The sequence below is a fragment of the Anopheles moucheti genome, chromosome 3 (genome assembly GCF_943734755.1).
Source record: "Anopheles moucheti chromosome 3, idAnoMoucSN_F20_07, whole genome shotgun sequence".
Classification (NCBI taxonomy): Eukaryota; Metazoa; Arthropoda; class Insecta; order Diptera; family Culicidae; genus Anopheles; species Anopheles moucheti.
This window is the reverse complement of record NC_069141.1, coordinates 44,108,590-44,133,600: the sequence shown is the minus strand read 5'-3', so window position 1 is coordinate 44,133,600 and position 25,011 is coordinate 44,108,590. Positions and strand designations below refer to the sequence as shown.

The 25,011-nt window shown below is 43.1% G+C and overlaps 1 protein-coding gene across 1 annotated transcript in view; it reads left to right on the top strand.

Moving 5' to 3' along the window:
- The first annotated feature begins 3,385 nt into the window (after positions 1-3,385).
- The window catches only part of LOC128301463 (hemicentin-2-like), a 69,981-nt gene continuing 48,355 nt past the window's right edge, over positions 3,386-25,011 (top strand). Inside the window, exon 1 of the mRNA XM_053037963.1 lies at positions 3,386-3,608. Coding sequence (XP_052893923.1) covers positions 3,545-3,608 — 64 coding nt within the window. The 5' untranslated portion in view covers positions 3,386-3,544. The remainder of the gene's footprint in view (positions 3,609-25,011) is intronic.

The window sequence follows — 25,011 nt, the reverse complement described above, 5'->3', positions numbered from 1 at the left end:
GCGATGAACATTCTAATTACGGTACGCTCATGTGGTTGCATCGGGTTGGTGGCCGCATTGTGCAAAGAATGCCGTGGAAATTGGGTTGGCAGGAAGAATGACGGTTCGAACATCAGCGCGCCCCATCCTTTCCGAACATCCGTGGTGCAACGCGACAGCTAGACAGATATGCTTTGGCTGAGGTAACCGGATGAAATGATGACGACCGAAATGGGGGAAGAACGCGAACGCTTCTGGAAACGGGTTCTTCACTTTCCCGTACTACGGCAGCACTGGCTGGGGTGGTCAGAAAACGGTAATCAGGTCCGATCTTACGCTACTCTTAAGGTAGCTATTCTTGCTCCATGCCAATTCAGTTTGACCGACCAACCAACCATTCTTAGACCGGTTTAAACCGTCCTGAGCTGCAATCGTTGCATTAAGAAAGCTTTCTTGGGGAAGCCTCTTTGCGATATTTCGCGAATTGAGGAGAAAAGAAACTTCTGACTTCTGTCTTCGAGGGTCTTCGGTAGAAGTAGGAATAAGTGCGGGGAATGTCACACATGCGCATGCAACTTAACTTTGGCGACTGCAAAATCTGCACGTACGCTGCGAACCACGCTAATGGTAGTGCTCGTGGACAGGAAGGTGATTGCATTTTCCCGTTCATTGCTCTCGCGGTCATTCCTGGTGCTTGACGCTCACACATGCACACTCTCGATCGATCACCGTCGGTGGCGTTGGTGTATGCATACGCATCGAAAGAACAGGATTTTCTGCAGCGTGTCCAATTCGAGTTTTGCAACTATCTCTCCCCTTGACGTTGAAATAAAAATCCCGTTTTGCGAAAGATCCTGTGCTACTTTTGCACTCTACGGCGTATGCGCATTTAACCGTGTGTCGATTGTTATTGGCACGAGGGGAGTCGCTGTATACAGAAAAGTTTGGTCGAAGTTGTTGAAGTTAACTGAGGCTGGCTCAAGAGTACAACCAACATGTACCCATACTTTACTTGATTTACAAGTTTTTGTTTGATCACGTAGGAACGGAAGCAATGGATATTTTATAAATGCATTGTTTTATGTTTTTAAAAATTAATCTCTAGGATTGAATCGGAAATTACGCATTGCTATTCAACTTTAGAATATCTGTTATGACATATCGAAAGGATCGATATAGAAAATGGACCAAGAATCAAGATATTATAGTTAAACGGACAAGTTATTTCATACTAAATGGGTTACTACAGGATAATGCTGGCATTTCTCAACATATAATCGTAAACAAATATTTCATGGAATCAAGAATACTAAATAATAATAAGTAAAAAATAAAATCCCTTGAATGGAACATTATTGAATGAAAAGTAAACTAGCTCATGCGGTTCGTAAGAATAGTATATTTACAATATTAATTTTAACAATAGTATTATTATTTATGTTCTGATGAATTCGTCATGTGATATTTTTATCAACATTTTTTTCATTTAGTCATTACGCTATATTAATATTATATTTATAAACATTAAATACTAATTATATTAAATATTAAAATTTATAAACAACTTAAAACATGACTGTTGTTTAAACGATGTCCAATAAAGTCAAAAAATAATAAATTAAAACCCTCAACACAGTATCCCACAGTTTCGAGCAAGGATTGCGATACGTTTTCCTTATTTTACCGATCGTAATTCGTGATCAAACTAAAGATTTAGATGGATTTGGCCGGTTCAGCAGAGCGTCGGTTTACGTTTGGCAGTGTGCGTGAACGGTGTTCAGTTGGCGGCTGCTGCAGCATGCTGCACCTTTGCCTAATCGATGCGCACCTTTAAGGTGCGCGTTCCCGTGCCATGGTGGTGTGCGTTTTTAGATAAATCGTGTCGGGATCATGCAGCGCACCGGTTGCGCTATTGCCGCATTTACATCGCACCATGTTGTTGGGGTGTGTGTGTGTGTGCATTTGATCTCCCCTGGATATATTGAACACACCGTCGCTAATGCGTGAGCGGGGTGGAAGAGATTCGTATTTTTCTCTCTCTGCCTCTGTTACACCAAAAGGGGAAACCATCGCGGTGCAAGCGTGTGCGTGAGCGAATCAACGGCAAGCGACTTACGATGGTGGCAGATGCGTTGGGTTTGCTGGAACGCGCGTGTTGTTTGAAAGAGTGTGTTTCGGAGAAACGACGTCGCCTGTGTGTCGCTGCTGTTCGAAGTGGTTTTTGCCATAGACGTGTGTTTCCCTAGCAACCTAGGGTGGAATAGAGGTGTGTGTATGATCAAGCAGAATTTTGTGTGACTCGCAAACGTTTGCGCTCTGCAGCTACTTGGATTAGCCATTTTTTGATCGAAAAAAAGCGAATATCCATCGCTTGGGGATCGGGATTAGATTGGTGATCCGTTATCACGTTGTTGCGAATGTGTACCGCGATGTGGTGCTGTGCCGACCGGTGGAACAGAGTGAAGCAATTTTGATTACTTTCCGGGTTACTGGAGCAGTGAAAACAACGAATAAAGTGTATCGAAAAAGCAAGCAGAAAAGAAATATAAAGCGAAGATAAAATCAACTGCACAATCAGTCACTTTACCCGTCGGTAGCGGGAAAGGAAAGAGATGTGTATGCTAATTGGTCGAAGCACGGTTATTTAATTATCTGCACCGGTGGTAATTAATCAGTGGAAAACACAACAAACTACATCGGCACACGCGGGCAACAATTTCGATCGCGCACCGGATGATGTGAGCAGAGCGGAGAAGGAAAGAGGTGATCACATCTTTTTGGTGGCAGTGAGTGAAAATTGATGCAAAATGGTTAAGCTCGAATGGAGCAGCCTCTCCGATCGTATCATAGTGGCTCCCGAAAAGATGAGGCATTCGTAAGGTGGTAGAAAAAGATTATCCAAGATCCCGTCGTAGATCGACGATTTTGTGTGAGTGTGACGATCATGATCGTTCGTTTGTTAAAGCAACAGCAAAAACAAAACAAATCTTCAGTCCATCAAAGTATGATAAATGTGTGAATCGAAACATAAACAACACGAGGAGAGAGGCAAAGAAGAAACAAACATACAAAGTGTTTTGTTTGTTCAATTGAAAAGTAAAATCCGTGTGGCGAACGCGCGATCGATTGATCCAATGCGTCACTGTGTGTGAGGTAACGGTTTGTAATGTTGCTCTTTCGTGGTTAAAAGTGTTCAATTACTACTCCCAACAGCATTCCCCAAAACAGGTGGTGGTTCTCAAGTTTAGCCGTTTATTGTGATGTGGTGATGATATTGTGCAACGACACTGCTGCTGCTGCCGGCCGAAGATCGAGTTGCTGCTGAGCGCAGCTTTTAGTGCAAAACGATACCGAGACAGAAAAGGCTCACTGTGGTTTGAACGGTGTGTGTGTGTGTAATCATGACCATATTACTACGTCAGCGCTGAAGGTGTTTACGGCACCGTGTGATATAAGCAGCTGTGACTCAGAAAACGTTCATTTAATATCCAATAACCAGTTTGTTTAAAGAGAACCTCGTTGGCTGATTGGCACGAAGGCTCGAGTGTAGAGCCGTTATTGAGAAATGGCTCCGAGAATGGATTTTTCAGGAACAAAGCGAGCGATGAATGTCTGCAGAACGCTTACAGGTATGTAAAACCTTGCCACGTATTCTTTTAGAGATAGTGGTGTAGTCCAAGTCCTACATCCAAGGTTTGAAGGCGCGAAGTACCTTAAAATCTTACTATCACTTACCAACTCCACATCTATTTCTCCAATTTCTCCTTATTATATTTTTCCCAATTTCACCAAAAGGCAAAAGAGACCTATAAACTATCTTCTTTTTTATCGGTATATCCTCAACCTCAAGTGGTCTAGGCCTAGGGGTTTATGGTTTTCTTTGATTTTATGTACCCGATAGTACGGGGTTTTGGTCCGGATGGGATTATGGAGCGGTCCTGTCATGTGAAGACCGGCGTCGCTATCAATACTATAACCTCTAAAATATTAATAATAATAATAATATTATGGATAAAACATTTGCCATATATACGGTTTTAACGCTTGGTTGTCTGGTAGCATTTTTGTGACATGATCAACCAACAAGGTCATGCAGAAATACAATACGTTATTCTGACTTCCTTAAAAATCGAGACCAAATATTACTTTCTTTCTTTTTCTCGTTATTGAACTCATGAATATGATGTATTCGGCGAAAATCTCGCATTAGGAACATTTGAGTTTGAGTTTGAGAAAAAAGTGTCAGTACCAGTAGATAGAACTAGTCCTCGTTCTCCTGAAGACATTCTAAAGCTATTGAAAACATAGGATATATTTCCTTAAACGTTAGCAACAATTAATTCTTCATTTTGGCAACTTGTGATAAACAAATTATATGAACCTTGAAAGAGTATCAATCCCGCATAACGTGTTGTGTGCAACACACTGCAACGGTTTAAACTCGTTATGCGAGGTTTGACTATGTTGCAATGCAAACAAAGCAGTAAACATTTGATAAAACACATGATTGATGCTCGTGACACGAAAAAACCTATTGCTTAATCTAATGAACCTGTAAAGAAACTATTGCTTAGAAAGGGACAAAAATGGGCACCATTGGAGGTATTTTGCGCCCGCGACAATGGCCCATGGTCACGAGTTTTAACGGTCAGAAGTAAAAATGCTTTGTTGGTAAGGGGGGTTGAATATGAATCGCGCAAAACGAAAACACCCCACCAACAGCTGATTCCGCCAAACGGTTAATTTTGTTTGCCGACTGAAAAATATACCGACGCACAAACACAAACACGAGCACATGGTACGACTATAGTAGCCTTTGTTTCGTTACCGTGCGCCTTCCTTCGCGTGGCTCTTTGCGTGGTGGCACGATCCAAGATCTTGGGGTGATCGCGTTACTCCATATTCCTTACGATGTAGTTCCTCCAGTCCCCCGGCATATCTTCCTTCCAGATGTCCACTTTTAAACGCAAGTCGTGTGCTGGCAATGCAAAACCGACAAGGGGGTGAAAAATACTGACTGGCTGGTGTGTGCAGTCGGTCGGTAAGCGGCAGCGTTGGTTTGGGTAGCTTTTTATGTTTCGTTTAAAAGATGGTTGGTTCGGTGCTGGTTGCGGTATGGAAACTTGCTCACATAGCGAAACTTGTTGAGCTAGTTAGGGTGGTCAAGAGTGGCAATGGCTATTTTTATTGTGCCTAAAGTGCCTTTCAATCGTAGTTAAGCTGAAGGAGAGAATTCCAAAAGGGTAGGAGTTTTATTTTATTTTTTTTTGCTCGGTAAAGCTTGTTACGTCGACTTAAGTGCGGTGATTGCTTCCGTACGGATCCATTTTGGTAGCTCAATTTTAACTGATGCCTAATGAGTCTATTTTATGATGAAATCCAGTTGCAAAGACGCATGACGAAGGAGTTGGACAGCTCTGTATAGCAAATTTGTTTTTGTAAGTAAAACACCAATTTTTGTTTCCGTCGCTCATGAAGAGCGAGGACGACACGTATAAAAGGTAATTATGATCGGTAACAACATTCTCACTGATGTACATCTTTTGTTATAAAAGTGATTTTTATCTTAATAAAACGCTAAAGAATCATCATAAGACATGTTATTGCTGTAGAAGTTTGGCAAAAACGGCGAAAATTCACGTTGAATAAAACCCAACCCAACGGCTAAATGTATCAACGAAGCAAAGCACTGGACATACTGCAACATAGAACATGAGTAAGGAAAAAACCCGCTGGCTGACCACAAAACCTAGATAAAAATCATCGACACAAGCAGAACTGTTCGACACGGTTGTACAATCTCTGTGTACCACAGAAGGGTTGGCCGTTGCTGTGTTTGTTGCGAGAGCGCAGTTTCGTCCGTTGCAACAAGTTCCTCGGGCGGGCGGCTACCTTATAAATATTAAAACCCACAGTCCATCGTGATGGATAAATGTAACTGGTAACGTATAAAAATTTGTGCTAGTGCCCGCCAGTTATCAAGCTTTTATTTAATGGACTGCGCGCGGGGTCGCTCGATTTCTGTGGGCCGAAAACATTAGGCGGACGGGACGGGGCGGACCATCAAAGCGTAAATTGTAAACGAATCTTCAACCCACGGCGGAGTTGGCTTTGGGTCTGTTCGATAATGCGTTCCACGGTGCGGTAAGCGGCAAAACCCACCCACGGCAAAAGGGAAATTGTCAATAACTTATAAATAAATGCATGGCGAATGATTAGCACAAGATATGTTTATGTAAGACGTGGTGCGCTTCTGCAGGTTTGGTAGATGATGTACCGTGCGGGGGTATGTGACATCTGTGGGTTTCCTTTCGAGCACAGGTGTGCACGGTGTTGCACTAATGTTCGTTTACCTGATGGTAGAAAAGTTTCTTGTGCACCGTACAACATCAAGCCAGGGCCGGGGTGGTTGGTGAAGGTCGTAACACGGAACCTTGCGTTGTTTGATGTGGGGAAAGTTTATGCTACCTTGGTGTGGTACGGGTATAATATCCGTTTCACTGGCACTGACAAAAAGTTTGGAGGAAAGCAGACAACATTTTCGAGCTTTACCAGCGATGACGTTGAAACATATTTAATTTAACCAAAAGTTGTAATACTTCTGTATATAAGCCAAATTTAGAATTTCTGCGATTCATGTTGATGGTCTTATAACGTGGCATGCAATGGTGACCGTGGTGGAAAACATCGAAATATGGACTCTAGAAGACGATACGTGTATAATACGAAATGTCTTGCTAATGTATAGATAGCAATATGCTAAGCTGACTATTTACGATGTCATCTTTCGGTTGGCTGTGTACGTTTTACGTTTATTTCGTACATTTCCCTGTTCTACGCAAAGTAAATCCCCATAAGAATCAGCTTACCAGCCATTATAGCCTACATAAAATTCAGCCCTACCTTCCTTGCATTCGAAACCATTGATTATTTTGGACTCTAGTGCTACGTGTTTACGTGGCGTCGATCATTGACGATTGGGTGCTGAAATTAGAAAATCTCCAACATCCTGACCTAGGCGTTGGGGGATGATCGTCGAAAAAGAGGCGTATAATTAGCTGAACACATTCGAATTCCTTTGCCTTAAGTCCGTTTGCCTGGTGGATCGTTTAAGCTCCAAAATATTGTCCGGTCATTAGTATGTTAATTTTTGCTAGCCGCTAGGCCTTGTCATAGCCTGCGTAGTAATGTCTAGGGTTAAATGAAGAAGAATGAGTAGGCAGTCGATGGAACTTGATCTTCGCAAACTTAGAGAGGAAGGGAGAACGAGAGAGAGAGTGAGAAAGAGAGGAGACCGGTTCCATGATCCTATCGAGACAAGACATTAATTTTACGCATTCCTTGGGTCGCGTAACCGGTTTGATCGGCTTTACCACCGTTGGACGACTGGAACATAGGGTTGCCATTGAGGCGCACTCTAATGAGCAGAATCTTGAGGCAGCGGTGAATGCTAAAGCCAGGAATGGAAATTAAAGATGGCGATGGTTATACCAGTAGTAGGATGTTGTGGAGGTTTGAAAGTTCTGAAATATAAACCCTCTACACTCTAACTCTGGTGATCGGTCAATTGATCGAGTTGTTCACGCATTTTTGAAATCAACCCGCTCATCTCCGCTTTGGAACCGCGGATTGGTGCGATATTTCGCGGGTTTTACGGCAGTGAAGATATATCGGCGTGGATGAAGGCGATCCGTGAAGGTGATCGTTCGTATGCTTGATCCTCCGAAGCCGTTTATTGCTCTGGAGAAAGAAGAATTGAAAAGATTTTCGGGGCGGAGAAGTTGGCTCTTGAAAATATCTTAAAAAGTAGACAAAATTGGCAAACCCGCAACAATCTTCTTGAAGGTTTCCTTTAAACCCACTTAGAACGACGCACATTTTTATGCTATCATGCTTCTTTGTGATAATAACCGGTGTGTCTGTCGGACTGACTGTAGAGAGGTAGACACAACAAAAAAAAAACATACCATTGCGAACAAAGAAAAAAAGCTGTTCAAATAAACCAAGCAATGCTTGTTGCTAACTCTTGATAGCACAATAGCAGGGACGGGGAGTTTTTTTCCCTTACATATTTATTCAAACATTCGATGCTGGCAAGAAATTCGATACTAGAGAAACAGCGCTTACCTTCCCACTCGTCGGTTCACCTTTTGTCCTGCCGCTCCGGGGGTCAGAAGGGCTCATCACAATAGTGTGCACGTTCGTAAAGCAGCGAGTTCATAAATTTGAGTTCGCTTTCAGCGCTTTTTGCTGCATCTCGGTGTGTCCTCTTGAGAGCAATTAAATTGGCATACATGCACACACGGCTGCACGGCACTAAGGTAGAGAAGATCGTGTGAAGTTTCGTTCTTCATTTAATTAAATTTAAAAGTAAAGGATGTGTAATGGAGAGGCCCAAGGATGGCCGAATGACGGAAACGAGCAAACTGTGGAAGCGAGAGGTATGGAGGTTGAAGTACAGTTGAAGCAACGTTTGAGAAGAACCATTCTGCCCACTTTTGCGATATCCCTTTTTGCTCGTAATATGGAATAAAGTGCACATCTTTTTGGATTGAACAGAATCGCTATACAAACTGCTCAAAAAGGTGCACTCGAGAGCACACTTCTTGTGTTGTGATTTATGAGACTGCTGATGCAGCTACAGTTTACGATGACAGCCGGTTAGCACGGAATGAAATGAAACAAAATGTTTGTAATTAAATTTTAAAGTATCCTTTGTTGCGCGGGTAGTATAATCGCGTACCGAAGGAAGCACTTGCAGAACGGTGTGTCCTACGGTGTTCGCTCTGTAAATGGCTTCGGTGTAATTGATGTAGCCGGGCTGCTGCAAGCTTTACTCTCCCAGATTGGAGATTGGAAAATTAAACGCTTTGGCGTTCAGTTTCCTTTCGTACTGCAACCGAAGGAATTGTAATGCGCATCCGCTGCATCGCGCAGTCTAAAGTCTAACGTGTGCTCCCAACAAACAATTCGAACTGGTTCGAGGCTCGAACAGGTCCGGTTCGAGCGTCGTTCGAGCCATTGTTCGAGCTCGCAAGGAAGACCCCAACAAACAATTCGACGATTTTTTAAGCGTTGTCCGAGCCTTTTTGGTCGAATCAAGCGTCGTTTGGTTCTGCGCGCGGCTAAATCAGCAAGATTGGTTCCGAATCTTGGCTAAATTTGCGTCAAAGGTTTGGGTCTTTGATTTCCTCCCGCACGAAAAAATCGAATTGGTGCGATCTATTGCTCTTCTTCATCTTTTTCCATGGCTTGTTTGCATTTTGTCTGCGGTGATTACCGCTTTGACAGATTGAATGAAATAGAAATGTAAACAAAGCCTGACCTGTGATCAAACAACATCTACTCTGCTTAAAGTTGCCCTTTTAGTTAAATCTGTGCAACAATCTTTCATTGGTGTTAATATTTTCAATCTGTGGTGTTTCTGAATACTCTGGTAAGTAAATAACGTGTGCATGTCGTACAATATTCGTGCCAACATTGTTGTTTTGAAAACAGCGCTCTGTTTGGATCTTCCCATGCTAGGTGCAAAATGGAATCCAAAAGAAGCCGTGCGACTGGTTTGGTGTACAAGATCCTCAATATTCGACCTGCTCTTCATCTTATAACTTCATCTTCATCTTAACAATTATATGACGAATGTGTTGGAAGCACATTGCGACGCGGCCAAACACAGGATACGGTGAGTGATATCAACATTCGTTACAACTTGCCCATTAATTAAGGACATATTTTTCCAGACAACGCGCAACGATGGTTTTGTTGTTTTCTTCAGCTGTGCGCCATTATGGTTCAAGTGCATTATGGTTCAAAGAAGGGTGACCGGATAGCGGATTCAAAAGATACAATACCACATATATCTACAGCGGAGATTAATACCACAATATGTGGAGCAGCGAATAATTTAATAATAGCAGACCAAATGCTAAAGATACTTTTATGTTGTAGGTAGCATCATATAATAAAATAAATATTATTTTTACAAATATTTTGCATCTATCAATCTAGTCCTAAATATTGTTTACTGCAATGCACAATAGATGGCGCTTTCGTAAAACGTCCCGCACGATTTTCATCGAAAATGCTCGAACGCGTCTTCCTTGCGAGCTCGAACAATGGCTCGAACGACGCTCGAACCGGACCTGTTCGAGCCTCGAACCAGATCGAATTGTTTGTTGGGACGCGTTCGAGCATTTTCGATGAAAATCGAGCGGAACGTTTTACGAAAGCGCCATCTATTGTGCATTGCAGTAAACAATATTTAGGACAAGATTAATAGATGCACAATATTTGTAAAAATAATATTTATTTTATTATATGATGCTACCTACAACATAAAAGTATCTTTAGCATTTGGTCTGCTATTATTAAATTATTCGCTGCTCCATATATTGTGGTATTAATCTCCGCTGTAGATATATGTGGTATTGTATCTTTTGAATCCGCTATCCGGTCACCCTTCTTTGAACCATAATGCACTTGAACCATAATGGCGCACAGCTGAAGAAAACAACAAAACCATCGTTGCGCGTTGTCTGGAAAAATATGTCCTTAATTAATGGGCAAGTTGTAACAAATGTTGATATCACCCACCGTATCTTGTTTCTGGCCGCGTAGCAATGTCCTTCCAATACATTCGTCATATAATTGTTACGATGAAGATGAATCTAATATTACGGATCTTGTACACCGAACCAGTCGCACGGCTTCTTTTGGTTTCCATGTTGCACCTATTAGCGGAAGATCCAAACAGAACACTGTTCTCAAAGAAACAACATTGGCACAAGTATTGTACGACATGCACACGTTATTTACTTACCAGAGTATTCAGAAACACCACAGATTAAATATATTTACACCGATGAAAGATTGTTGCACAGATTTAACTAAAAGGATTACTTTAAGCAGAGGAGATGCTCTTTAATCACAGGACAGGCTTTGTTTACATTTCTATTTCATTCAATCTGTCAAAGCGGTAATCACCGCAGACAAAATGCAAACAAGCCATGGAAAAAGATGAAGAAGAACAATAGATCGCACCACTTCGATCTTTTCGTGCGGGAGGAAATCAAAGACGCAAACATTTGACGCACATTTAGCCAAGATTCGGAACCAATCTTGCTGATTTAGCTGCGCGCAGAACCAAACGACGCTTGATTCGACCAAAAAGGCTCGGACAACGCTTAAAAATTTCGTCAAATTGTTTGTTGGGCTAGAGCTGGCTGTGTGTGTGTGTTTTTTGCCTCTAACGGGATGATGTTCTTCCCAGCCATCACTGCACTGTATCGGAATTGGAATGATTCGAAACATGCACCTTCTTCCCAGACGGCTGTGTGTGCACGAACATGGAACAAAAGCGCATCCAACAACTGTTGTTTTCGGTTTCGGAGGTTTGTATGCTTGTTTCGTGTTTTTTTTGTAATGCGTTCCCTTCATACACACACACACAACGATTATGGCTGTCGATATTCGTTCCAGGCTCCGGATCCTACCGGAAAAGGTGCAAAAATGGGATTTTCCTCGGTGTTTCGAATACGCAGCATGTAGGCAGTGAATGTGGAAAAAAGCAGCAGCAAGTTCATAACACAACGATGCTTGTGCGCTGGTGCATCAGAAAACGAGAAAAAATGCACGTTTTTGAAGATGCGATGAATCAAACACGCTCACCCAACAGCACCGTTCGGTCTCGGAAGAGATTGATGGAATGTATGTATGCGGCTGAGTTGGAAAGACACAAAATCATTCAGGTAAAAATGGAGAGGAACGATGCCCGCACTGACCTGACCCGGACCCGGTGTTTGAAATGGTTTTTGGTGCGCCTTGGTTCGATCTTCGAGAAACGATTCTTGGTTGCTGGCTGCTGAAGGTAATTATCATTTCTGCCGTACCTGTGCTTTGTTTTGTTGTTTCTGGTCTTGCGATCCGAGCGAACGGAATGATAATGCACGAAATAATGCAGACAAACATTGCCAACATGAAACATCTTTGATGTGAGGCTGCAGGTTGTCAAAGGCACGAAGGGCATAATAGAGGCTGGTGAGGCAATAGTAGATGCTAGGTAGCTACGCAGAGAGAGAGAGAGGAAAAGAACCCATAATAACATATAATAATGGAGTAGAATTGGTTCAGTCGGCGATTTATACTTTTGGGAAAACAATAACACGCAACACGAAATACAACGCTTAGCTTTGAACGCGCGAGCTATAGCAGTTGATTGCTTAAAGTAGCTTTAATACCATTAGGTGTTGCTGGACACAACTTGATGATGGGCATTCAACGTGTATTTAATCATTCAATGGATGTCCATTCAGCAGAGAGTAGCGTATCAGGCAATGATGGCCAATAATTCGAACGTTTGGTAATTATCAACTGTTACTTGATGATGAGTTGGCTCACCGTATTAGGTATTCTCAAAATCAGTTTTATAAGATTTAGGCTACTTAGCGCTAAGACACTTTCTTGGTGATAGCAGACTAATATGAGAATTCTGAATTGGAAAAAGTTTTTCTTCCGACAGTTGGCAACTGGTCTCTGTAGGGATTTCAGAAGTCCAATATCTTCTCTTTTTGGTTTTAAATATTACAACTTTAAAAAATCTCATCTCAACGGCATCGGCTTGGAGGTGGATCACCATCATCGCCTACTGTTTGCTATCTTTAAGTTCCCTCCGGCCCTTTGTATGTGCATCGTTTAGAGATCTTTGTGTTCAGTTGAAGAACATCATATGGATTGTGCGAAACAAAGAAATTGATGAGTAGTCATTGGTTGACGACAATGATAAGCAATGAGTCAACTTGTGCTGACACTTGTGTACAACAACAAAACAATTGCGTTTTTATGATCTCTGAATATCACCTTGAACAATAAAAGCTTAAAGTAGTAGTTGCTTAAAGCAGAAACGGGCAAGTGTTTTGAAAGGAATCTGGTAGACGGTTCCATTTAGACATAATTTTAATTGGCATCCTTTGGAGTAAACTAGTTCGAGTGCACTTAGCTGGTGGTTTCATGTTAGTCCCCTGAAAAGCTAGGCGCATGCAAGGATGCTGCCGCTACCTCAATAGCGTCGAGAGCACATCGTCACAACTCGTGTAAATACAAATCGTCTTTAAACTTGCAGTCTGCGGCGTGGGGAGCAGACACGCGCGGAGCAACTTTGCGGTTGATTTGTGTTCCAGTCCAGCGCTGGCATTGAATGTGGAACTGTTTGCGTGTCGAACCGCCGAGAAATCGCCGAGAACTCCTTCGCGCGTATGTACGCGTCGTGATTAGAGATGAGAATAATCACTCTTTTCAAAGATTTGAAACAGAGTCAAAGAGTGGGTTTAAAGATTTGAAACCTTTACTCACTCTTTTAAGATTCATTAAAAGTATTACACTGCATTAATGTTTTTACCACTCTTTTGTGCCTATACTCACTCTCACTCTCTGTGCCGACTAGAAACTCACACAGGAGTGAGTATAACTGTTTTATCACTCTTCGGATTATAATCACTCTGCAAGAGTGAGTAAAAGAGTATTATCACTCTTTTGAGATTGTAAACACTGATGATGAGAGAGCAAACGTGGTTTGTCACTCTCTTTGGATTTTAATGCCCGCCAGGGGATTTCGGATTAGTGAGAGTGAGTAAAATGTGTTGTTTCTCTTGTTGGATTGTAAACATTGAGTAAAATAGGAAGAGTGTAAAAGAGAGTGACAGTGTTTTATTATTCGGTTTGGAATGAAATCGATGAATAAGAGTAAGTAAAAGTGTTTTATCACTCCTTTTGGATTCAAATAATTCTGTAGGTGTGATTAATTATTCTTTATAAATTTTTAATACATAATTTTGTTAATATCAGCATATTTTTTGTGCATGTATTTTCCGCTAGCTTTGCTAATAAATCCATCAAGATTGTTTATTGTAAATCACAGCAAAAATATAATTTCATTCAAACTATTTTTTACCAAGGACTGTTAAAATTAATGAAATATGATTTAATTTTACAAGTATGAATTCCTGGTTAAATTCATAACGATTTGGAATACGACTATTATTTCCGGTTTTCGGTATCAAGGTGCATGAAAAAAAAATCTTGCTATCTCTCGGTGCCCATAAATGGCCGATTGCATCCTATTGTTTTACCATATTGTTTATTGTCCTAAAATCCAAAGAGAGTGACAAACCACGTTTGCTCTCTCATCATCAGCGTTTACAATCTCAAAAGAGTGATAATACTCTTTTACTCACTCTTGCAGAGTGATTATAATCCGAAGAGTGATAAAACAGTTTTACTCACTCCTGTGTGAGTTTCTAGTCGGCACAGAGAGTGAGAGTGAGTATAGGCACAAAAGAGTGGTTTAAGGAGTCATAAAAACTCTTCGTGCTGATTTATACTCTTTCACTCCCTCGAAGGTTTCAAATCACTCACTCACTCTTACTCAGCGTGCACATCTCTAGTCGTGATGGCATTGCTATCACATGACTCATGAGCCTTTACCTTCGACTTCGGGTCAAATGGCGTACCGCATTTGGGGTGACATATCGACGAACGGCTCCGATGATGGATGGGCTGATGGAAGGCAAACTTACACACGATTCCTGTGCTTCGCGAGAACAGTTTCATTTGCCCAGACAATTAGCAAACGATGTTGCGTTCGAATCGCGATCAGTTGCCTGATTGTCAATAATGTGCTGTATGTGTGTGTGTCCGTGCTTCGTGGTTTACGTTGATGATCATGCCAATCGATGGGCTTGTTTGTATTGCTACCACCGAAACGATAGACATTTACTGCTGCGCCTTTCGTCTGCTTGAATGCGCAGCTGTTTGTGGCTTCGGGAATTGCAACACCATCATTGGAATAATGAACGTGGTTGGTGGACGGGTTATGTCTGCGTGTGCATCGATGTGTGTGTGTGTGTTTGTTTTGGTAAGTGTGCTTCGGTTAAACAGCGAAACCGATGAGCAATCACGTAGGAACTATTTGCTACCTTCCATTAATGCCCATCATCGTTGCGTGCGAGATAAACGTAACAAAACGATCAAATTTCTGGCGATATGTTAATTCGCCTATCTCGCATTCCGCCATATGTAAAGTGAAATAATTGTATTGATTTAAATTAAAGTGGAAAGACTAGCATAATAGTGCTCTTGAAAAATAAGCACTTAAGAATGGAAGAAATGATTGTCATCGTTCCTAATTAAACACCTCCCTTCGGCTGCATGTTTTGCCTCCCTGGCGACGCTGCACAGCATTAATAATGAGCTCCATCTCCGTGTGCGGCTCTTGTTTTCGAGGCATCGCGTCAATTCGCTATTGAATTTTTAGATCAATGCCATCACAATGCGCACTTTCAAAAACCACCGTGCAGAATAGTGGTCTGCTGCAACGTGATCTCCCTCGAGCAGTGTTCGACTAAATCAATCGAAGGAGAACGGACTGGTTCTCGGTTGAGGTGGGGGACCCCATCTGTGGACCACGGCAAGTGAACAATCAATCCCTAGCAGTGTGCTTGCTTTCAGCATTATTATTAGCTCAGTTTGGGTTCGCAGTGCCAGCGAAGCCAGCAATGTATGATTGCGCGGGCACTGGGAAGCACCCACAACACCATCTACAATATGATTCATTTCGAAGTGTGCTCCTGATAGTGTGTGGACGGGCGCGCATCGTATGGCAAGGATTGGAAGTGATACGGTGATCAATAAATTTTCATATTTGTAAAAGCCCTGATTGGGCTTTTCTATACCTTCGCTTCAGCGGCTCCGGCGGGCTTGGGCTTGTTCAATGGTGGATAGGGGAGCAACCATTTGCATATTGCAAATTTATTAATAAACGGATTTTAATACTAATGCAAATGTAGCTGATGGTGAGCTGTCTTGTCGCATTCATCTCGTAAGCCGGATTCCTCTTTCTCGCCGGTTCTTTCATTGGGGAAGAGATTAGGGGTGTGCGGGAGACTGATTTTCCCTCTGGGACCGATTTTCTTCTCGTCCAAGACACGAGACATTCATTGGTGTGGTGCACACTTGCACGCGCGACTACACTCACACACAGTTGCACCACAGCAGTATTAAATATGACGGTCTTGCATTCGAATGTGCCGGCACTGGGGAACAACCGGTTTCAGCTCGCACAGACTCCGGACTCCCCGACACATCCCAGCCAAACCTTCGGCGGTGTGGTTTTTGCATGGCGACTGCGCTTTGTCCCGGTGCAATTGCGGGAAGGGAAGAGAATCGGATTTGCCAACCATTCGGGTTGGGTTTTCGCGACGCACCGGAATGTGGTACGAGGTGCGGAAGGTTTTGAAGTGTCATTTAGCGAATGTCGTCTTGGCCCGAACGGTTGGCATTGCTTGCGCGCATATCTCGTGTTCTCGTTCATTTGGGTGAGTGCACGGCTGCATCCTAAGCTGGATATTGAAAGCGGCTTATAAGTACATTTTACCGGTTAGCCAATCCTTTCTGCTGGAAACATATTTCTCGACGTTTTATGAGTAAAGTCGTAGGAGCGGCGTGTAGCGTGCATCCAGCAGCCGCCAAATCGAAATGATGGCGGAAGGCGACGGTGTTCCACGACACGGGTTGTGAGAAATTTAGCTTCAAGGGTTACGTACCAGCAAGGATTTGTGGCTCTTTGCTTCCTCCAAACTCTCGGTTGGCACCCATGGAAAATCGTTGGAAGGTGACTGGGTCAAATGCAGAGTGGGGTGACATTTTTGGGGATGAATTTCATTTATACGTTTGAGTGCTTCTCGAGTTTGTTTGTCCTCAAGCTCCTTTGAAGGGATGGAAGTTATGATGTGGAAGTCGCAAAGTTCTTATAAGTGAACTGTCTTCTCCTTGTCCGGGTGAATATGGAGGAAGGATCAAAAGGATGAGATTGGTGAAGATGATTTAAAATGGCTTTGTCAAGGCGCATTAATTTGGCCGGGCACTCTTATAAATAATGAATGGATAAATTCTATCTTCCCGGTCCCACGCTTTTTCAAGTGCTTAATGATAGCTGGAAAATGATATTTCGCCATCGCGCTGCGTGTTTTGGCGATAGTACCCAAACCAGCAGCGGCCCCCCTTCCAGCTTATCGGTACTGGGAAGTTCGTTGTGGACGTTTAATTATGATTGTTCATAAACGCAACCTTACCTTGTCCTATAGTTGATCGCAAGCTGATGAAAGCCTGGTCGGTTGGGTCTTACTAGGTGTGACGAACAAAACTTAAAGAAAAAAAACCCTCCATAATGGCTGGGTGAAAGTTGAAACACCAATAATCGACGGTTGGGTGTAGATTTATGAACCTTTCCTCAACACAGCAGTCGCCCATCGGGGACTGGTTCGCAAGCGAGCATATACTCGAAACGGAAGAGGAACTCGGAGAGCATCCAAAAAATGTGTCTCCACCGGCACAACTCGTCACATCGCGCGATCATCATCATCATCAACAGCGTCATAACTGATCAATCACGGTTTGCCCCGTCTGTCTATAACTGGTCGGATGTGTGGTTTGGTTTTGGTTGGAAAAAGTTTTTCCGTTCCAGAAGTTTTTATTCACGGTCGCACACAGAGCTATACGCGGGACGGGACGGTACTTTGTGTGGTGAAAGTGTCTTTTATATGATACCGGTAGCTACATGTGGGTACACATGAGTTTGGTGTTTTTTTGCTCGCTGCTGTACTGCTGTGGAAAATTTCAAGGGAAAGCGGCAGCGTTGAGAAGGCTGTGAGAAGAACTAGCTTTCCTTTTTAGCGTCGTATGATGAAGCTATTAAACGAATTAGTCAACCGGTAGTCATGTAAGGCCTTAAATTAGTAGTACATGGCTGGAACGAAGTTTGAGGTTGGCTTTAGCGACAATTTCGTGTGGATGAATTGGAACGCGACGAATGAAATAAAAAAGATCTAATAATCTCATATTTGTGGAACTGAAGGATAGAGTTTCCTTTTTTCCATTTTGTGATTCATGGGTTAAACGATTGCGTTATGAGCTGTCATACTGGTCAGGTTCATACAGGAAGCGTGTTTATTTTCTTTTAAAATAACTTTTTGAATTGAAGCATTTAGATACAACTAAGTAAACAACTTAGCCTGTAGTAGTTCTATTGAAATACTTAACGAACAACATACTCCAATTTTTATTCAAAATTGAACTCAACCGCCCGGTGAATGGGTTATTAGTGAAGAAGGGCCATAACAAAAGGTCGTGGGAATCGTTTTAGTTAGCTTATGGACGTGTAAAAAAATATTTATGTTTGCGTTTCAAACTTCGTTGTCAGCATAGTGGCTACGTATGTTTTTCGACTCGAAAATTGTAACCAAAATTAGGCTCATTCATTTTTTATGTGCCATAGTATTTTGTGCCACCATTGGTTGTTTATATGACAATCGTTTCAGAAAGAACTTGTCACCAGGAGATTATTGTTAAAGCTACTGTGCTGTTCTCAAAGCATTTATATTGAATATTTTTCCTTTTTTGCGTCCTGGCAATCGTCTGGTGGCGTTGTTTTATTTTGCTACATTCAGTACAACCAGATAGGTCCGTGAATTGCATTTGTGTAACACTTGTAAGAAACGCAATGTGTTGCTACCGACCGCAATGCATTTACGGGCTGACAGAATATAAAAAATGACCCAAACTAACCAAACACGGAAGAATAGGAATGAAAATTATATGCCCCAGGAAACTCCCCTTCTGTCGATGAAACAGAACTGCCGAAACAGAATATACGCGCGACCAAGGCTACAAGGAATTATGTTTGCACAGTGTATACTTTGCAAAAGATATGATCGTGTTGCACAACATCAGTGGTGAATAGTGTTTGGCACGTCTATCATCATCAGCGAAGTTTTTCTGTATTTTACGCTGTCGAATAATGATGGTTTCGAAAACAATCGCCTGAGCATACGAGGTTTGCAAAGGGGAGTATAACTTTGGCAGAATGATCCCTTTTTGTGCCAGATTTGTGTAGCAATATAGGAAGCAGTTTAGGGAGTACAAAATTTGAACGTGTATGGCAGCTGACGGCAGGAAGTGTCTATCCTTGGAGTTTTTTTTCGCGCCGATCGGTCTTCTTATTGCTGTCGGTTGGTATTGGAACCGTGCAAAATCCACCCTGTAGCATCCTAATGGAGATCCCCAAATGACGGCACACTGCAGGGATGAAACGATTCTCAGAAGTTGTTGCTCGTTAATTTTGTTTTGTTTTCGTTTCGGGTCCTTGATAAGAATCAGTCCGTTTGGCGTCGATCGCCATATGGTGATGGGTATCGCTCGCTGAAAAGAAGTTTTTTTTTGCGGTTTTGTGGTGTTCGGCTGGTAGCTTTTTAATTTAAATGGTGGCCGTTTTGGGGCTTTTTTCCTCTCGATCGCCAATCGCAGTACGAACGAGTCATACACGGATTTCAAATCACACCTGTTGTCCGAAGCTTCGCTCGAAGCGTTGGCCATTTTATGTTAGCAAGCCACAGAGAAGAACCTTCTTCTCGGGGTTGACCTGTTCGGTGGACGGTGCGGTACAAAAGCATGTCGAGCGTTTCCTTCCATTTCACCACACACCGTGCTCTTAATTATACAGAGGCTTGGTGGCAAAAGGTACAATCCCGAGCGCCTGTCAGGTGATGTTTTTTTTCCTGTATTTCAAGGGAAGATCGTTTCGTGTTTGGGAGGGAGCCCGAAACAGAAAGTGCAGATGCGCGCTACCGCGTAAAGTTTCAGCGCACGAGAAAAGAAGCTCCAATAATGAAGGGTTGTGGAGCAATTATTGGTTGAATTGTGCTGTGCGGCAGAGAGTTTTTGGGGGAAAATGCCGATGATGGTTGCTTCTTTGTGGTAATCTTCAAGACGCTACTATTAAAAGGCAATTTGGAAGAAAAGTGAAACGTATGTTCGTGATCGTGCATTTTATTGTTCGTAGCCCTTTTGTGCAGATGACTGTTTAAATAGAATACCCTTTATTGTAGAATCTTGAATGCTATTGACTTCGTGTTGAATTTTGAATACGTTTGTTCTATACCTTGTATGGCTGTAATCTGTGGCTCTTGAGTAATGCGTGACATTTTTGGAGTTCTTTCAGAAGAAAGACTTTGCGGTGGTGCGTTTTGAATAATCACGAACGTAGCTCCTCTCTAGTAATGCTACTGTGAGATATTCCAAGGGCCATAGCCATTCCCTCGTCTATTTATTCGATTCCAAAGTTCGTTGTTTTCGATCTCCGAAATGTCGAGACAAAGCCGTAAAGCTAACTAATTTGCCTAAAATAACAATAAAATTGATTATCAGGAACAGACTTTCGGTTCGGCTAACGAGCGACCGGAGCATCGAAAATTTGAAGCAAAGGCTGCTAGATTCGATACAACGCAGACTAACGAAGTAAAGCGGGATGGACGCATGAAAAATATTACAAAATGATCCCTTTCGGGGCTGCGGAGTCCAACATCCGAACGCTTCTATCGGAACCCACCCGCTGACTATAATGGTTGCCGGATAACGAGCTCCGCGCGATCTACGTAGGATTGGAAGAACTGGAATCGCCACATATGTCCGACAACTTGATTTTAGAGGTATTCTTCAGTTTGCTGAGGGGAGGAGGTTTGGCTCGAGAGTCATCCCACAACTGGGGACCGCTGCCCGTATGGGTGCCTTCCGTGAGATGACCGTAAGCAGATAGTCAGCTTCGATGCCCACGAACGGCAGCAAGAGGAAGAAGTTTTTTTTTCTTCCTTTTGGGTGACATGGTGACACTACTGTAATCTGGCAACAGAGTGGCGTTGGAGATCTGTCCTGTGGCGCAGTGTTTGTATGCTGATGTCCTCGTTTTCCAGGGAAAGAAAGAAACATTTTTTACGACGTTTATGAGTGTGTGTGTGAATGTCACAGAAAACGCGTGAAGCGAAAATCACTGTTTGACTGCAAGGGAAAGGTATAGCGCAGAACGAATTCCCGGAGAAAGCAATAAAGAAAGCGGAAAGATTGGCAATCGAAAGCCGGTTTTTCGTTCGCAGCTTCCTTTCGATTCCGTGGCCCGAGACTCGGCTCCTTTCCCGAGGACCGGCCGATTACAGAGTGGGACGTGGAGAGGGATAAAGTTTTTGTTGTGCGCTAAACTGGAGTCCCCCTTGAAGACACACATTTTGCTGATAGCCATGCGTGGCGAAGTAGTTTTAACAGAATCTACAATTGCAGCGTTACAAAGGCGGCATCAATTTGTCTCGTGGGGTTCGGCCGGTGATCAGAAGGATGGATGATTCCCTGGAAATACGCCAACCAATTAAACCTTATCGGTAGAGCGGAGAAGTGCTTGCTTTAAGTACTGCGGCAGTTATTGAAGTTTTTAAAGAACTTCAGCGTCCAAAGCCTGCCTAGAAGTGGCGTTGATGGATCGATTTAGGATTGATTGGTTTTTTATTGGTTTGATTTGGTTATCACCTTTCTTTTAACGGCGGAATGTATAAAGAATATGTCCTAAAGTTAGGGTTCAAGACCCTCGGGGGGTTAAATGTGACGATAAAAGGTTTTCTTCTTGGCTGGGTGGTGTTGAAAATCGGTTTTAGGAACTCGTTAGATTCGTCATGAGATAAAGCAAATTCATTCAAAGTTTGATGGTAATGTAAGCTTATCGGGAGTGTAGATTTCCAACGACTGAGGCTAGCGATGTAAAAAAAAAAAACAGATAAACCAGTAAGATTTGATGGCGGTTGTTTAAAACATTAGCTGTATCGGAAGATAAACAGAGATTGATCAAATAGCGAATGATCGCTCTTCTGATTGTATTCCTTTGGCGTACTGTTTAATTATTATGAAATCTCTATATAAGACACACCCGGTAAACGCAACAAAACCTTGGTCAAACTAGGAAATATAGATGTCCCTAAAACAATGACACATCGACAACCGCAATACTCTTCCAAGATTTAACAGTGATATGGGAGTATAAAGTTATTCCGTAGGTGTTCTTCGAAGGTGTTTGCCCATTCATCGTGACCTCAAATCGTGAGCCTAGCTCGCGCCTCCCGTTTATGCTGTGACAGTGGCAGGAATCAACACTCGTGACAAAAGGTGTTTTTACTTTGCAACCCCTATACTTCGGTTTGAGGTGTAGAGAAGGGAAAACGGGTACCCATTGAAACTGTTGGACAAATCGAGGTTTTGAAAAGGATGGGAGGCACAAATATGCAGCCTTTGGTGTGGCACACGCGTGTACACCTCTCGAGCTGCAGCTGTTCATTTCGTTATCCCTATGTGCCATGGCGCGTAGATTGATACACCGATTGCGATCGTGAAGGAACGGTGCGGTAGGGTGTGTGGTAGAATGATGGCGACGGCACACACTACACACTCTGCGCTCATAAATTATCTCCCCACACATATCATCATATTTTCGGGTCTCGGTTGTCAAGCTGCAATTGCTGCGCACTGGTCTGCAAGTGGTGGTAGATTGTATCATTTATGGAAGGGTTAAGGACAGAGGCGGAATTTGAAGGTTGAAATGCTGTACGTTGAATGTATATTGAAGGATAGTTTAAATGCAAGAACGGCAACGGCCGTATGTGTGCGTTCCAGAATGGTCAGACTTGACTGCTGCTCTCCTGAATATGATCGAATGCATGCAGCGATGCAGCGGACCACTACTCCCGAAACGTATTCAGCCGTGTGTGTGTGTGTGTGTGCAGGTGTGTTTTGAAGTGCTTGTGATGTAAAATTTACGGCTGAAAGGTGCACAAAAGTTAATTTTTATTCATTTCTTTCACGTTGGATCGTTGGCTGCTCGGACTAACCGAACGGTCGTTACCATTCCATTTTCTTATTTTGCCTTCGAAGCCGTAAATTCAGGACAACAAGACAAAACATCATGGCAGAGGTTTAGTGTAGTAGAGGGGAGGAGGGGTGGAAAGGGGGAGTCCAGGTGGAGGTTCATCGTCATGTTTCGCCTGTTCAAACGCCAGCACAACAACCGGAGGCCGGAGGCTGCATCGTGGCGGCCATGTTGGTGTTGGCCGTGTCAGAACAACGAAACAGCCTCGTTCGAAATCCGGCCGGTCGGTAGAGCGGGATAGACGACAGTTAAAAACCGGTTTCTCCGAGGTTTTGTTGCTTCCAAATGGGGGGGTATTGTGCTGAGGGGGTATTGAGCATATCGGGAAAGGGTGTTCGACAGGTCAAACTGGTTTGCAGGAAGGCAACCAGAGAGATCGGGAAAGGAGCGAACTACAACTATAGCCCCGATAACGGGGATCCAAGTTGCCCGGTGCGCAGACCCGCTCTTTCGCCCGGATAGCAGCATAGTTTTGGCGCGTTTGGCCAACCCAAGCCTGAAGCGTACGACGATGCTGAGGAGGTTTTGCCGGGTTTGGAGTGAGAGTAGTAGAGGCGTAAGAGCAGAATTGAGTATCGTAAGAAGCTATCGGTGCTGCCACTGAAAAGTTCTTCTTGTGCACCATGTTTAGAACTGCTTTCTTGGCGTGTGCAAAAGAGTTGTCATGTTCACCGTATGCAGCGCTCCGTCAGTCCAGTATGCAGTTTGATGAATATTGTGAGTCGTTCACTCCCGAGCATCGCACTCACATCGCTTCCCGCCGAGCTTTCGCCACGCAAGGACCAAAGACAAAAGGTAAACGGCTTCTTGCCCATACTTATCTGCGAAATGCGAACAGACGAGGGGGCCCAGGAAAGAAGCGGTGGAACGATAAGCGATCATCATTGCAAGAAAGTAGAAGGGGCAGCAGTTTGTTGTAGAACCTCGTCGCTTCGTCTGATGAATCGCGTTTTTATGCTGCAGAAGGTTTTCGATGAGGATGAAGGCGTAATTGGAAGCCATCCTCTCCAAGCTGAGCGGCCAGAACTTGAACCACCTTGAAAGCGGGAAAAAGGGGGATAGCAGAAGAAAAAAAAACACACACAAAACAAAAATGATTCTGGTTTTTGGGCCAGTTTCGTTTACGCTCTCTGTCTTCCCCCCCTGCCCGTTGAACAATCGGAGGTGGAGGTTAGCAAAAGGTATTATTATCGTTGGTGTAATCATCATTGCTATTATGGACGCTCCACTGGTCGATGGATGGCTGCGCAAGCTATCTTGTGGTAGTTCGAATGTAAAGGGCAGGAAAAAGAACGTACGGACGTTGGAATGGACGAAGGATCATATGTGGAGAAAGCAAACGAGTCCACACGACGCATTGGGGGGGCCGCAAGTTGGCCATTTTGCGAGCTTCTTTTGTTTTGTGTGTCGTACGATGGTGCATATTTTTATGAGCACCATCTTAAGGAGCGAACCCTTTGGCTGCCCGTTTCTGATGGCGATAAGAAGGGAATCGGTTTGCCCTTTTTGCTGTCCCACGTCAAAGCAACTTGTTGTGCAGTGTGTGTGTGTGTATGTTAACTATTTGCCTGACGACAGTAGTACAAGCTGCCGTTGCTGGGGATAATATTATATTTCGTTGAATAACTCCGATAGCGAACGATGTCGAAACTTTGCATGTGTTATATATTTTTGTTCAATTTGGAAACGATGCAGAGTTGGGTTTTCCCGCCTCAAACGAATAAATTCAAATCTTTTGGAATCATGCAAACTATTATCGAGTTCGAAAAACAGCATAACTTCTTAATCAGTCCAATCGGTCCAGGTTGTGAATGGATTGCTTCTTAGGAGCGGTTCTGCGTTGGCTTCAGCGTGTCATTCGATTTAATGGTTCAGTTTGGTGTTACTCGGCCAGTTTCTTATCTTACGCGGCTTCAGAGTGGCCATTGATTTGTTTTTCCATTTCTGTTGCCTAGCGCAATAAAAGACGCGCATAGTTTTAGCAAAAGGGGACTAGGAAGCAGAGAAAGAGAGCGAGAGGTGCCAGCATATAACGGGGATAGCTGTTTCATTTCTAATTTCGCCATACACGCGAAGAAGGTCTATAAATTTATAATTTTCCTTTATTTCGCTTTCGAGTTCATTTTAGCGGCCACAGAGAAGGAGGTTAGACAAGACAAGCGTTCGACGGTTACTCGTTCGACCATGGGTCATACGTGTGTGCGCGGTCTTGTGAATTCCTCTGATCAACTGTGCGTGAAGTCGTT